This window comes from Odocoileus virginianus, chromosome 4 (assembly GCF_023699985.2).
Source record: "Odocoileus virginianus isolate 20LAN1187 ecotype Illinois chromosome 4, Ovbor_1.2, whole genome shotgun sequence".
Lineage (NCBI taxonomy): Eukaryota > Metazoa > Chordata > Mammalia > Artiodactyla > Cervidae > Odocoileus > Odocoileus virginianus.
Genome location: NC_069677.1, coordinates 23,561,299 through 23,577,532, shown reverse-complemented (window position 1 = coordinate 23,577,532; position 16,234 = coordinate 23,561,299). Strand labels below are relative to the sequence as shown.

The 16,234-nt window shown below is 43.4% G+C and overlaps 1 protein-coding gene across 4 annotated transcripts in view; it reads right to left on the bottom strand.

The window, feature by feature from the left end:
• Positions 1-12,364: 12,364 nt before the first annotated feature.
• The window catches only part of IGF2BP2 (insulin like growth factor 2 mRNA binding protein 2), a 164,565-nt gene continuing 160,695 nt past the window's right edge, over positions 12,365-16,234 (bottom strand). For 3 of the 4 annotated variants that reach the window (XM_070466277.1, XM_070466280.1, XM_070466279.1), the window contains 3 exons: positions 15,943-16,074; positions 15,487-15,600; positions 12,365-14,212 (listed from right to left, as the gene is read on the bottom strand). In XM_070466277.1, coding sequence (XP_070322378.1) covers positions 14,120-14,212; positions 15,487-15,600; positions 15,943-16,074 — 339 coding nt within the window. In that variant the 3' untranslated portion in view covers positions 12,365-14,119. Of the gene's footprint in view, positions 14,213-15,083; positions 15,601-15,942; positions 16,075-16,234 lie in introns of those variants that run through there. The other variant, XM_070466278.1, reaches the window with a different exon arrangement.

Here is a 16,234-nt window from a genome sequence, read left to right as displayed (position 1 = left end):
GTATACGCTGAAATGATTTCTAACCCTTTTCCTACTTCCCACACTTGACCTAGTTCACAAAAGCAGGAGGTCAAACCGGAAAAATTGAGTGCCAGTTGTTGCAGAGGCATACTCTTGCAGGTCGTTTTCCCTGAGATGTGTAAAAGTCTTGGTATAGGACATGGGGCTGGTGGTACGGGTTGAAACTGCTGTGCCTACCTGGTGGTCAGACCAGAGGACGTGTGCTTAGGCGATGATGAAAGAGGGAGCCAGTTGGGCCGAGTCTTTCTCAAGCTGAGGCTGTTCAGAGAACTCTTCTCGCAGCCTCCATTCCTTTCCTGAGGCTGCTGGAACTGTGCCAGTGAGAATTGGGATCAGGCAGCTGGCACAGCCAAAAAAGGCCAGAGAGGTACTGGGTGAGCAATACACTGAACACCCACTTGACACTAGTAGGTTTCACCTGGAAATTTAGAGCCTCTGTTAAGATTTCCTCCATGTGGGGTAAATCCTGTTAGGAATGGCAGCCCAAATGAGTGATGCTGGGGGCTAATGTATTTGTATTACAAGTATTTGGAGTGGCTTCTTAGAGCAACATTCACTGATATTTCCATTAATGTGACTCTGCTGTTAATCTCCCAGGACATAAAGAAATTGATGAGAACAGAGTCAAGTTGAAGAATGCCATTCTTCTTAACCCTGAGTTTCTGAATTTAATAGGAGACACCACAAGCCATGCTCCTCTAGACACTGACATTTCTCTCAGTATGGAAACTTGTAGGTAATAGAATTTTATTATTTTCTTTTCTTTTTTGGCTGCACCCTACAGCATGTGGTACCTTACTTAGTTCCCCAACCACGGATCAAATCTGTATCCCCTGCGTTGCAAGTGTGGAGTTTTAACTATTGGACTCCAGGGAAGTCCTGGGAATAATACCTAAACAGTTTGAGGAATGCAGCCAGCTAATTGGTAGCACATTATTAGCATTAAAGTCAGTGAGATATATATATATATGTGTGTGTGTGTGTGTGTGTATTTATTTATTTATTCCAGTAGCTTGGGGGTCTGAAAGAAAAGTTGAGTGAAACATTGTTTTTGTTTTGGCATGCCTTGTGGCTTGCAGGATCTTAGTTTCCCAACCAGGGGTTGAATCCGTGCCCCCTGCAGTGGAAGCATGGAGTTGTAATCACTGGATCATCAGGGAATTCCCACCATTCTTTTTTTAGTAGGCAGTCTCCTAAAGATTAATAAACAAGGGAAAAAAACAACCACTGGTGAACACATGTCTTTCTTTGACCTTTGAGCTAGAAGGAGACTGGGGATATGAGGAAGATGTTTGGAAAGCCCCATATTCTGCCTCAATTACCTGAGGCTATTAGAGCTTCTCATCTTTCTGTCCTCAGATCCTAAGCACAATGTGGGGAAAGCCATGTTGAATGGTGGATGTTTGCCTGCGCTGTGAGGAGTTACTTGGTGCTCAGACCAAGGTGTGGGTGCAGGGAGAATGTATCCTTGGAGTTACACTGAACCTCAGATACAAATAAATAAATATGATGGAGAAATTTAGGTTTGTAATAACCTTAATACTACAGGTAAGCTACTGTTTAAACTGGCTTTTGTGAACTGATTGGGAACTTAATCTCTTTAGGATAGTTTCTTGGTACCCAATATTCAAACAGATTTTTGGTACTTGTTTGTAAGTTGGGGATCTGTGTGACTATTGCTTTGATTTTTTTTTAATTTACCTAATATATACAAGAAGGGTTTAGGTGTTTGAAATACATGCTGACTTTATCTGTTTACCAATAAGTTCTTCTCATTAATTCAGTGAGTTTCAAAATATTTTGATTGCAACCCATAGCAATAAATGTATTTTATATTGTGACCAGTACACACATGCACATATTTTATGTGATTATATATGGACAAGTTTTATAAAAAATATCTTTAATACATGATAGTTTTCTTTTTTTATTATTAATTTGTTAATCTATTTTTTGCTGCACTGGGTCTTTGTTGCTGTGCATAGACCTTTCTCTAGTTGCAGCAAGTGGGGGCTACTCTCTGGCTGTGGTGCACGGGCTTCTCATTGTGGTGGCTTCTCTTGTTGCAGAGCACAGGCTCTAAGGTACGTGGGCTTCAGTAGTTGTCATGTGGGCTCAACAGTTGACCCATGGGCTTGGTTGCCCTAAGGCATGAGGGATCTTCCTGGACCAGGGGTCCAACCCATGTCCCCTACATTAGCAGTCAGATTCTTTACCAGTAGACCACCAGGGAAGTTCCTGATAGTTTTCTTAAAAAAAAAACAAATTCTTTAATGTGGGTTGTATCTATCACATTGATTTCTCAACCCACTAATGAATAGAAATCCAGTTTGAAAAACACTGCTCTAAAATGAACTGATAGCAAGATGAAAATTATATTTAAAGCTTGAGACCACAAAAATACCATAAATATGGGGTTGTTTTTAGATGAATCCATCTGAATCTAGGGAAACAGGCCAGTTTTCAGACCCTCAATGGAAATATGTGGTGTAAGCAATCCTTGTTCTTCCAGGTTTTTACATTGGAATTCATAAAATACTTTTCAGTAGATGTATTATTGAGTCTATGTAGGTTGTTAAACAGAGGTTCTATGGCTCAGTGAATGAGTGTACCATATCTTTTTCTCCTGGGGATGCATAGCAAATGTAACAAATTAAGATCTTAACCTAGTGTGTCTGAAAACTTGGACATTGACTCTTCTCTGTGTGACACTTGTGGAACTGTTTTGTGGAATACAGTTTGGCAACTGCCAGAGAAGCAACATAGAGTTCTCGGAATCATATGCTTCAGATGTCCGTCCCGTCCCCCATCTGCCCATCGCACCCCACCCCCAGGCCCTCACCCAGCACACAAGTCTGTGCGCTTCCTTAAGGGCATGTGGTGATCACAGTCTGTGGTACCACTTAGTTTTCTTTATCTGTCACAGGTGTTCACAGTAGAAAAAAAAGCTACTGATAAAAGGTAAAGAATAAGAGTTCTGCAAACTCACCACCCAGAGTGAGTAACTCTTTTAACATTCTGGTGTATATCCTGAATTTTGGTATATACTCCTTCATGTTTGTATGAATAAATGTGTGTGTTGAACACGCTTGTGCAAGTAGATTTTTTTTTTTGTTTGTTATTAACAAATACGGAATCATACTATATATGTGGCTATATAACCCCCTTTCCATAGTTGCTGTGTAGTGTTCCAGTAAATGGTTATAACATAATCTGTTTAATTGACATTGTTAGACATACCATCTTGCAGTGTTTCGATTATTCTCTTATGAGAAATTCTTTGCACTCGAAGTTAAAATTGCATATATTTTTTTGAAACTCAGATAAAAATTACCCATTGGTATTTTGACTTTTCTGGCATAGGCTGATTGTATCTGTATGGATTTTAATTTTACAATATTTTTTATGTGTAGGTCTGGATAAGTTAATTCTGAGGGATTTCATGTCTCATTTTAGTGGACAATTTTATCTTTTTTCAACTGCTTTACCAAAAAAATTTTATTATGAAAATTTTAAGACACAATCATTACTACCTTTCAGCAGTTGATAAAATGTGTGGCTAATCTTGATTTACTTTTTTTTTCATGGAAGGGGGAGGGTCTTTAAAGTAAACATGTCTTTCTACCAAAATACTGATGTCTCCTAACATATAATAACTTAAAAAAAAAACCTTTGTAATTTTCACACCTAACAAAATTAGTAAGAATTTGCTAATAGCATTAATAGTTCATATTCAAGTTTCCCTGATGGTTCAAACTGTTTCCTTATATTCTTCTAATCAGGGTATATAGTCGGCTGAACGTGACACCCCCCCCCCCCCCGAACATGTGTCCACATCCTTATTGTGGGAACCTGTGAATATTACCTTCTGTAGCAAAAGATGTGATTAAAGATCTTGAGAAAAGGAATTTATCCTGGATTGTCTGAATAGACCCTAAGTGCAATCACATGCCTTATAAGAAAGAAGTAGGCAGTTTTGAGATGAGTAAGGGAGGCATTGAAATGGGCCTTGGCAGTGTTTATTTTTATACGCATTTTTAGGTGTAAACAAAATCTAGAAAAAGATACCCAAGAGTTAATGGTTGGCTGGACAGGCTGTGTTGCTTTCTAATTTATAAACTTGTGCTTGGAGTTCTATTGTTTTTTTTAAAGAAGAAACAGTAACACTACAGAACAGAGGCTGGAATGATGCTCCTGCAAACCTAGGAAGTCTGGAGCCACCAGAGCTGGAAGAGCCTTCAGAGGGAACCTGGCCCTGATGACACCTTCATTTCAGACTTCTGGCTCCAAAACTGAGAGAATCAATTTCTGCTGTTTAACCATCCATCAAATCTTTGGTAGTTAGAGCAGTCTCAAAACACTAATATGGGATCCAGTAAAAAGGACACCTTGCCGTTGGTTATTATATCTCTTGAGTCTGTTTCGTTCAGTAGTAATCCCTCTCCTTGTGCTATTAGTTATTAGAGAAATTGAGTGTTTCTGTGGAAAATCCCACTTCTAAATTTGGCTTATAGCTCCTTGGTGGTGTTTAACGGTTTCCTCTGTCTCTTGTATTTCATATAAACTGGTAGGCTTGATCTAGAGGCTTGATCAGCTTCAGGTTGAATTTATTAGGCAAGGGTCCTTCATTATTTGTCTTACTGTATTGCATCACATGATACATAATGTTTGTTTGTTCTACTTACTGGTGCTAAGATCTCTAATTCAGGCTGTAAGAGTTCCTATTCATCTTTATCCTCTTGGTCTTAATTTTTTTTTAAAACTTAATTGATGCTCTTTTATTAAGAGGTACAAAATGGTGATTTTCTAATTCTGTCATCCCTCTATGTTAATTACTTTGAATTCTTCTATAAAGTAAAAGTTCTAATCAGCTAACTTGGTTACCCTGAAATGTACTTCATCTAGGAAAAACATGATTTTAAAACAGTTCTTTATTAATATATTAGCTATATTCCCTGTGCTATACAATGTATCTATTCATTAGGTTGTCTTTTTTTTTAAAGGTTTTGTTGTCGTTGATGGTTTCCTTTGCTGTTTAAAATGTTTTAAGCTTATTAGGTCCTATTTGTTTATTTTTGCTTTTGTTTCCTTTGCTTTAGGAGGCATATCCAAAATAACACTGGCTCTGATTTATGTCCAAGAGTGTTCTGCCTATATTTTCTTTTAGGAGTTTATGGTTTCTAGTTTTACATGTAGGGCTTGAGTTAATTTTGAGTTTATTTTTATATATCATTTGAGAAAATGATCTCATTTTATGCTTTTACATACAACTGTCCAGTTTTCTCAGCACCACTTATTGAAGAGATCGTCTTTTCTCCATTGTGTATTCTTGCCTCCTTTGTTGTGGATTAATTAACTGCAGGTGTGTAGATTTATTTCTGGGCTCTTTTCATTCCACTGATCTATGTGTCTGTTGTACCAATACCATTCCCTGGTAGCTCAGATGGTAAAGAATCTGCCTGCAATGCAGAAGACCTGGGTTCGATTCGTGGGTTGGGAAGATCCTCTTGAGAAGGGAATGGCAACCCACTCCAGTATTGCTTGGAAAATCCCATGGACAGAGGAGCCTAGTGGGCTATAATCCATGAGGTCACAAAGAGTCGGACATGACTGAGTGACTAACAACTTGATTACTGTAGCTTTGTGTATAGTCTGAAGTCAAGGACCAAGATACCTCGGATTCTGTTCTTCCTTTTCAAGATGATAGGGATTGCACTGAACCTATAGATTGTCTTGGATACTATGGTCATTTTGACAATACAATAAGTCCACTGCATACAAACCTTCAAATGCAAACTTTCAAAGTTGTGAACATAGGCTCTCCGCCATCAGGCATGAGTGAGATTGCAGCTTGCCCTCCATCTTCTATTGCTGACTATCCTTCAGCTCTGCTGTCTCCCGCCTCCTCCAGTCTTGGCTCTTTACTCAGTGCCAGCTCCTGTATGCCAGCTGTTGTACTGCACTACTGTACTTTTCAAGGTCCTGTACTATAAGATTAAAAATGTTTAGTTTTGTATTTGTGTGTACATTTTGTTTAAAACTTTTTTTGGAGGGGGTGGGGTTGGACTGCACAGCCTGTTGGATCTTAGTTCCCTGACCAGGGATTGAACCCAAAGCCCCAGCAGTAATGGTGTCAAATCTTAACCACTGGACCACCAGGGAATTCCCCAAAACATTTAACTTCTTTGTTCATCCATTCTTCTCCTGTGTTCTTTGATCATCTTTGATAGGGCCATGTCATGTGGCTGGCTAGAGAACCCCAAGGGGCCCTGGGCTAGTGGTGGCTCTTGGGCAGAGCTGGGTTTAGCAGGGGTGGTTGCAGAGTCAGTGTTCCTAAATATCATGTTGGCTGGCTGGTGGGTGGGGCCAGTCCCTGAAATGGCTTGCTTTGGGTTCTGGGGTGTCTCAGGGCTAGTGCTGACCCATTGGGGTGCAGGGTTGAATCCTAGAGTAGCGGGCTGAGTAGTCCATGGTATCTCAGAGGTGGTGTTGGCCTTCTGATGGAAGGGGCTAGTGCTTGGGTCTCCTGGGCCTCTGCTCCCTGTTGGTGTGTTGTCTCGTTCCTGACAAGGCAGGCTGCGGGGCCCTGTGGTTCTGTTCCTGCCGTCCATCCACTGGTGGAGGGTTCACGATCCCAGAGATACTATGCTGGTGCCCACTCACCAGGGCATGAAACTGGATCCTGGGGTTAGTGTTGGCCCACTGGTGGGCAGAGCTGGGTCCCACATCTCTGCCTGCAGGGTCTTGAGTCTCATACCTGTATACTGGGTATGCAGGGCTAGGTCCTGGGTCCTCTGGTGGCCAGGTCCTGGGTCCTCTGGTGGACAGGGCTGTGTCCAGGGGCAACTGTGGGCTAAGGGGGTCTTAAGGCAGCCTGGCTGCCCATGGGTGGGGCTGTGTCCCCACCTGGCTAGTCACTTGACCTGAAGTGTCCCAGTACTTGTGTCTACAGACTGGTGGGCAGGGGTGGGGCCGGCTCCCGAGGCTGATAAGCTAGAATGAGGATTCCAGAATGGCACTTGCCAGCACCAGTGATCCCACGGTAGAAGGAGCACTCAGAGATGGCTGCTGCCAGTGTCTGTCCCCAGGGTGAGCTGCAGTTGCTCCCTACCTCTGCAGGAGACTCCAGGTTCAGCAGATGGGTGTGACTCAGGCCCCTTTTTAGATGACTGCTTCTGCCTTGGGTCTTGGAGTGTGTGATTTTGCGTGTGCCCTTCAAGAGTGTAGAGCTCTCCAAAGTAAGCTCCACTAACGTTCAGTGCCAGACATTCTGGGGGCTCATCTTCTCAGTGTACCCCTGTGTTGTTGAGCTTGATGTGGGGCTCACACCCCTTGCTTCTTGGGGAGAACCTCTGCAATTGTGATTAACCTCCCATTTGTGTGTCACCCACCCAGGGGTGTGGGTCTTGACTATATTGCAACTCTGCTCCTTCCTGTCTCGTTGTGGTTCCTTCCTTGTATCCTTATTTGTAAATCTTTTCTGCTAGACTTCTGGTTTCTCTCATTCATAATTGCTCTGTAAATTGTTATTTTGCAGTGCCCATGAGAGGAGGTGAGCCCAGTCTTCCTACTCCTCCTTGGCCAAGCCATATTTTGTTTTGATTAATTTTATTCTTTTTGATGTTCAAATTACCCCATTTTAAGTTCCAGTGTCCCTTTGACGGAATCCCACAAGTCTGATTTTGAACACTTCCTTCTTAATTGGTATGATAAAGGCCCATCTTACACATTTCCTGTCCTAGACCTGGAGATGGACATTTAGTAAAGGGTTTATTTTAGTGAGAAATTCTAGAGATCAGAATTTGGGGACTATTAATGCTGATTATCATTGGATTATTGGTCTTTCTAGGCCTTTACAACAGATTAGGAAATACTTGAAAGTTCAAATTAAGATTTTAAGGTTTTTTATTTTACACTGTAACATTAAAAATTTTGATTGTTAACAATATCAACATAATTATTCATCTTACCCTGTGAAATACAATAAGATAACTTGATGGAGTTTTTTCCTGAGTGATTATGCCATCAAGTTGATACATAGTTGGGTTTATTTGCTTTTGCTGTTTATGGATTTGCTTCTTGCTTATGTTTTTAAATTATGTAAGACATAAACATTAGCCCATGAGCAAAAGTGTGGAATAAAGAACGTTCACAGTTTTGCCTTTCTCTTTCCCTATGTAGATAATTTTGTTTTAGCTTCTAACTGTCCCCTTTAGGGGGAAAAAATACATACACACACACACACATTTGTATTTCTTTACACTAAAAAATCATATTAAAACTACTTAGGCTGATTTTTTTTTTTAAACCTAATTTATTCTTGATGTTACTCCTCATTCTTCTGTTCCTTTTACAGCTTCATAATAATCCATTGTTTCAGGGTGCTGTGGTTCATTACCAGTCCCCTCACGATGGATGTTTAGGCTCAATCTTTTTCTGTTACAAATAATGCTATATTGCATGTGCCTGCATGTGCCTTGTTCATGTCACTTTCTATTTCTGCTAACACATCATCTTTGGGATAGCTTCCTAGAAGTGGGATTGCTGGGTCAAATATCTAGCATATGTAATTTGCCAAATTTTCTTCCCCAGGAGTAGCATCATTTTATATCATGCAAAGCCTAAAATATTTACTCTTACTGTTTACAGAAAAGGGTTGTCAACCCCTGCCTTACAGCATTTCACTCCTTAGCATCCAGCCACCGTGTGGAGAGCATCAAAAGGGTAATGGGCTGGGCCCAGGAGTGGCAGAGACCACTTAAGCTCCCATTCCTTTGGCTAAAACTCAGCCTCATGTTCATATGGTACTGCTTGGGCAAACCAGGATACAGTCTGGGTGGGGGCCTCAGTAAAAGAGACTGGGTTTTTGTTTGCTGCTAGCATAGTACTACTATTAGCAAGTTTTGTTTTATTTATGACCCTTTCATTTTTTCCCCGCCCCCCTAACACAGTGTCCCCATATACATTTTACACATTTTTGGTCTTTGTTAACAAAATATGTATTTTGGAACTTTATTATTATTATAACTATTTTGCTTCCTCTCCAAGGATAAATTTTGGTATTTAAATTCAGTTTTAAATGGAGTTATAATTCAGCTCTAAATTTATGTTTACAACTTAAATATTTAATTGGTTTCATTGCTCACATCTAGTTTAAACATGAGTTTTATTTGGCTTCATTTTTAGATAGAAAAATTTTCATATACTTATTTACAAGAGAAATATAGAGTACTCTTATCTGAATCCTTGCATATAGGAATTCTTCTGACGTTTTCACACATGGAGAACTTGACTGGGTATAAAAATTCTTGAGCCATGGCCCTTTTTCTCCTCAAAACTTGCTTTCTGGCTTTTAGTAGTGGAACAGAGATATATGAAACTAGCTTTATTTCTGTTTGTTGTTTTGTAAGTAACTTTTGGGGAGGGAAGGGGGGTCTGTATCTAATTACAATTTTAGTTCTATCCAAAAGATATGCCAAATCTATCTAGATCTTTAGTTTTTGTATGGTTGTATTAAGAGGTTAGTTTGTTGATATAACAAAGGGCATATTAATAGTGGCTTAAGAAAGATCAGATTTTCTGTCTCACATACCAGTTTAAACCTAAGCAGCCTAGCACTGCTGGGGCAGTGGCATGATTATGGGAGCTTTCCTTGACACTGGGCTTTTGTTTTGTGTCTTGAGATGGCTGTCCCAGCTCCAGCATGGTTCTCACCTCCACATCTGCATTCCACCCAGTGGGAAGGGGGAAGTGGTGGGTGCATCTTGGAGATGGCAAGTATGCATTTTCCTTTTTTTTTTTAAGAAGTGGTTCCGTCAAACTAGACCATGCCATGCATTGAAGGTTTCCCATTCTAATTCTGTAAAGCCTGTAATTATTGTTGATTTCCCTTGCTTTTTGGTGTTTAGCTGTTTTTGTTGTGAGTCTGTTTTATTCTTTCTTGATGTTTAATGAGAAAGAGGCCATTTTTTACTTGGAAGTCTATTCTTATACGTCAGTTAGAATCAGACTTTGTTGTATTCAAATTTTTGTTTTAGTTGAGGAGACATGCCTCCAAGAGTCTATGAGGTGTACAAAGTTATTTAGCTGGTGTACTGGGCAAGCAGGGAGCAAATATCTGGGCCTGGGCTCCCTTTTTCTCCTGATGAGAATGTGAGACCTGTAAAGATCCGGTACAAAGTAAGGGGCACCCATTTCTGCCTTCAGCCTGCCCCATAGCAGAGTAAGCTTTCTTCACAGCTTCTTGCTGTTTGCTCTTTGCTGAGCAAGGCCTACCATGCTGATCAGCAGTTGCTGTGGCTTTCGAGGGTGTAGGATGCAGGAGCTGGGGCTGTATTCCTTCACAGTATGATTTTTCAGATCTGAGAGAAAGCAAGTCCTAGAGATGAAGGATGACTGGAGGAACTGAGAGAAGGGAGGACAAGGCAGCTGTCTTCAGGCATTAAGTAATATGGAGTAGGTTTGGTGTGTGATGGTTGTAGGGTGAGCAGATTTCCCACCAGAAGACAGATCTATGAGGCTAGGCTGTGCGTCGACATAACTGTCTGCCTTAGAAGTCGCAGTTCCCCGTGTTGGGTGACTGGGCACTGCCAACAGTTTAAAGGACACTACTCCTTACTAGGAACGTGGATCAAATTACCCCAATAGTCCTTTCCCAATACTGCTGCGCTGTGAATGTAGAGTTGAGAATAGGTTTTGCCAGGTTCAGTGAGGGTGACTGGAAGTAGTTTTATAGCTGTTGGAGGATCAGGGACATTCAGGAGTCACAGAAGTCAGGCAGTCTTTCATATTGGAAATGGTTGAGATTATAGATAAACTGGGATAGGGGTCAGATTGAGTTTGGTTTTACAGAGTTTGCCCTGATCATCAGAAGTTATTGGAGGCAAATGGGGATATTCTTCACTGTTTATTGTCAGCAACATCCCAGAGAGAAGATTAGATCCTAAAATGGGAGCAAACCAAGGACCCTGAATCCCTGCTTTTACAAGAGAATACAGAAAGATCAAGGTCAAGTTAGAATATTGTTTTGTTCCATGAGGTTTCAACCCTTGCCGGCCAAATCAGTCAGAACAAGAGCTGTTAAGAGCACTCATTGCTTCTAGAGACAGTGACTTTATGTGGCTGATGTGAACTAGAATAGAAAATTAACTCGCATATGGTAAGTCTTGAGTTTTTAATCTACCAACACTTTAAGGGGAATGTAGAGAGGAAATAAAAGGCAGCAACTGACAGTAAACATCAGGGATTCACTTGCAGTGTTGTTAAATATTAGCAGGTCAAAGAAATCTCCATTAGGCTTGAAATTAGACAGTGAAAGATTTCAATGCACATACAGTTTAGGTTCTGGGCTTCGCTCATCATCGTTCATGTGAATGTCCCTCCCCAGGGTGCATGAATTAAGACTATGCCAAATGCTTTCCATATTTCCTAAGTCCTTATCCCATCTTTGTCTACTCAATCACCAAGTCATTTACATCCTAGTTGATGCCAGGTTATCCATTTTCCCCTGCTTCCCTTAGAAAGTCCAGTGTTTCCACCCTTGCTTTCTGTCCTATCAAGATGCCTTCTGTCTAGGGCTTATCATTTCCTTTTTGAAACCTCTCCAAACGTCTAACTATTCTACTGATCCTTTTTCTTATGTTCTTAAGTTCTCCCTCTGTGCTGGAGTCCTCTTCTAATTTGCAAACAGCCTCTTCCATCCTTCCTTTCCATGGCTCCGTGTTGGAAGAAGCCAGATTCTCCAGAGAGAATAGGCAGAGTAGGAGAGAAACGAAGCAGGACAGAAGGGATGTTGAGGCCTACACACCACATCTCCTGAGACACTGAACACAGGGCTTCTGTGGAGGGCTGGGGTGAAGGAAGTACCTTGTCCTTTCCGTTGCCAGGCATGTTGTCTCTCTTCCTTTCCCTCACACAAAAATAAGCTCTTTCCCTGGCCAGGCTTAAAAGTTTCTTTAGGACAGGGGTTGGCCTTACATAGTTACTACACAGTCAGTATCCAGCCCTCTAGTTCTGTGGCTCTCAAACTTCAGTGCACATTGGCATCACCCAGAGAGCTCCCTGAAACACCCTCAGAATTTCCGACTCAAGGTAGATCCCAAGAGTCTGCATTTTCAAGTTCCCAGGTGATACTGATGCTGCTGGTCTGAGGACAACAGTCTGAACACCACTGACCTAGTGTAGCTTCTCCCTGAGACGGGCCTGGAGAAGCCGGCCTCCTCAGTGTAGTTTCCCAGTCCTGACAGCACATGCCACCCATTTCCCCACAGTCCCCTCAGGCAGAACTCGGCTGATGCCTAGGGATGGGCGATACTTAGTAAAATAAGAGACGAACACCAGGATCTGGTTAGCTGGATATATTTCTTTTTTTTTTTGTTTTTGTTTTTGTCACAGAACACTGTTTGCAGTAGAGGAAACTGGCATTGCAGTCTGGTGGTAAAATGGCTTGTTCACATAAACCAGTACATGTTCATCCTTTAGCGCAAAAAGCCCTAATGGCGCGTACCCTATTGAAATTCAGGACATCTCCAATATTTTCTCTCTCTGTTTTTCTTTGTCATTTTTTTTTTAATAAACATTTTCAAGGTTTGTCCAAAAGAAGGCCATATAGGTTCTTGGCTAGCGGAAGACAATTCAGAACAGTTGTTGCACACTTGGACTGTCACCTTCTCCAGGCTGGCAGTTGATATTTTTTTTTCCAACTCATTTTTATTAAAAAAATAAAAAAATGCTCCAACTATCAGTTTTACAAAATCTCTAAGGGAAACACAAGAGCAAGGTGCTGAGGTAAAAAACACCTGAGGTAGCTTTTTTTGTGTGTTTTTCTCGTTAAAAAAATCTGTAAATTTAACGCCCTGGGCCAACGACCTCGTGTAAATTGCTATTTTCCTCCATATTTTTTTAAAAAGAAAGAAATCATTTCGCTGAATATTGATGGCTTATACACCAAAATGTAAAAAGACAAAATACATTCTTTCTTTGTGGAATTTTTCTTTTGTTTGTTTGGTTGGTTTGATGGGTTCCTGTTTTCCTCTTCCAAAATGCTAGGACAAGTACCATTGACTCTTGTTCTTTTGAGTAACCAAGTGTAAGTTGAGGCTGGTTTGTGTGTTTCGCTTTTGTTCCTTTTGTGTGATGTGATACTCAGAGCACTGCTTTGCCTGGGGGGTGCGTAGATATGGGAATTGAGACAGAGGGATGAGGGAATTAAAAAGAATGGGGATGGAGAAGACGGGGAGGGAGAGGGGACGGGGGAAGAGATAAACAGAGAGAGACAGAGAATTATATAGCAGTATGCAAAAACCAGTTTAAAACCTGTGAAGCAAAGAGAAATGGGTGTGAGAGTTAGACAGGGATGAAGAGAGACAGAGTTTCCTCTTCAGAGAGACGGTATCCCTTCTGTTGACATACACAGGTGATCCAGAACTGCTGTGAGTGTCCTTTCGATGAGATTTCCCTCCAGGTGAATTTTGTGTGGGTGGCCTTGAAGTTCCTTACTAAACCATTAGACCTCCCAGAGGATGACTTTATTCTTTAAAGTCTAGAAAAGCCTGCTTTCTCTTGAAAAAGAAAAAAGAATTAATAATTGATTAAAAAAAATTGGAGTTAGTTGAGTTATTTGATATATTATTTCTAAAATATATTAACGCCGCAGGCACCCTGTGTAACCCACAGGCCACATATCTTAACATCTTTCCCTTCTAATATGTACATACATGTACAGAGACAATTTTCCACAAAAAGAAAAGGGTGTGAATTTTGCTTTGATTTGAACACGTTCACCTATGTTAGTTCAACTAAAAGGGATAGCGTGGTGGGAGTTGAGAGATCCGAGTGGATGGTGAAGTGGATGGCTGGGAAGCCTGCAGAGGCCCCGGGGGAGGCGGGAGGCTGGGCCTCGACACAGCTGCCCTCCCGCCTCCCTTCCTGCCCCCCGGATTCTCAGGGCCTCTGCAGAGCCCCTGGCGCCTCCGCAGACTTCTCATTCCTCAGGATGGTCTTTGGTTTGCTCCCGATCTGGCTGGCTGTGTTTGGTCTCATTCTGTCAGGTGTTGGAAGGGCTACATTCATCCGTTGTTTGCTGGTGCCTGTGGGAGCCTCACTTGCTGCGCTGTGAGGCGACTCCCTGAGGATATTTCTGCTCCTGCTGCTTCACCTGCTGTACAATTTCCCTGATCTTGCGCTGTGCAGTCTGCAGCAAGGGAGAGGAGGGGGGTGGGGGGAGAAAAGGAACCCAGTTCTGAGGACAGGCAGAGGGGAGTGGGAGAGTGGGCTTGGGACTTGTGGGGAGGAGGTGGTAACCTCAGACTCCCGGCAGGGAAAGTGTCATCTGGACTCTACTGCAGTAAAGTGGCAGAGTTCCCCACCCCCACCCCAAGGCTGCTAGGTGGAAGGTAAGAAAGTGGGATCCCAGGAACCACAACCAGGGCATCAGTGACTCAGGACTCTGCAGAGGTCAGACAGCATCGTCCCTCCTAGCTACACTCACTCCAGTGTCCAATGCTGCCCCCCACCCCGCTGCCTTCCTAGAGTGTGGTGTATAGCGGGGATATGACAGTCAATGACATGGGGAGAAAGTGAGAAACTGGCCCAGACACTAACTCCACCCTGAACAATGGAGAAAACACATGAACCCACACCAGCCCTGTCACCCACCCTGGCGCTCCTTTTGCAGGGAGAGCCCTGCCATTGAGACCTGTGCCCAGGGCTGGGAGGGGGGAGCCACAGGGGCGACGTAGCCGGTGACTGTAGGAGTCTCAGAGTGCCTGTGGGTCATGGGGCTGCGGCAGCGTCACAGGGCCTGACAGAGCATGGCATTGGGAATGTGGGCTCACACCCAGACAGACCTGGCATGTCAGTGGAGACTGCCTCTGCTCCTTCAGGATGGGGACTGGACTCTGCTTTGTCCCACCCCTACCCCATCCATAACAAAGCATTAGCAAGAACCAGGTCACATGATGCTGAGGGGCTGGCCCTTCTGACTGGACGAGCAGCAGCTGTGCGGAGCTCTGAGTCTTAATGAGGGGTGTCGTGCAGCAGAGGCGAGGAAAGAGAAACACGGGTTTCCTAGGATGAGCGTTTAACCTGTAACAGTGTCATTGTGGCAGCCAGGCTGGTCCTCAGGGTCCAAGGGTGACCCTTCCTGGTAAGTGACTCCCGGCAGGGAAAGGCTGCGACTGAGGCCTGGTCAGGAGGATGAGGGAACGCAAGAGCTTGCAGTCCAGCATTTGAAAGGCTGAACTGTACTCGCTTGATTCCAAAGCTCTACGCCCTTCCTCAGCCTCCTCTAGCAGAGCCGGGAGAGCAACAGTAAGCTGAGGAACAGTCGCCCCTGCCCTGTTCCATCTGCATGGGGGGTCAGGGCAGGGGCGTGCGCAGGGCCTGGGGCCACCCGACAGGTCACCAAGAGCTTAGAGACTTGACAAGAGATTAGCAGGAGAGACTGGACGCTCACAGCACAGGTACCTGACTGGCAAAGAAATGCCCGATAATTCTGACAATCACTTCCTCATTTTCATCTGGTGTTTGGTCACGAGGCACGATGACTTCTGCACTGGTTAAGTTCTGCAGTTCATTCACCTGTGGAGGAAGAAACCAAAAAACGTGTGACTTGCTTCATTGCAGTATCTCCAAGGCATGTCCGAGGACCTGGGTGGAACTCTGGTCCCTATTCTTTCCCGCTGCTGTGTGTGTGGGTTTCCAGGGGCAGGAGGTGGCTCCCTGTCTTCACTTCCCAGCTTGTAGCCCAGATGCAGCTTGTCTGGACTCAGGACCCTGGTTTTTCGGGGTCTGGCTTAGCACTGTGAATCTGAGGCCCGCAGCTCTGGATGATGCTGATTACGTTTTTGTCCTAGCAGAGTCAGGGGTGGGGGTCTGAGGGAAGTCGGGCCAGGAGACAAAGCCAGCTCAGAGCACACTCACGGTTTTGCCGCCCTTGCCGATCACACGGCCGGCTGTAGAGGAGGGCACTCGGATGTGGGCTTCCAGCTTCACCTCCTCTTTGGGATTAAAGAAGTTTTCTTCTTTCAGTTTCCCAAAGATCCGCCCCTGGGCCTGAGAGAGCAAGACATGTCAAACTGCTTTAGCAGCACTGCTGTGGGAACTGGTGAGTCCAAGGCATGGCACAACCCCAGCCCCATGCTCACCAGGGCCCGCTCAGCTGGCTCAGGTGGGCACACGCCTTCCACACCCAAGTGCACCTTGCAGACATGCA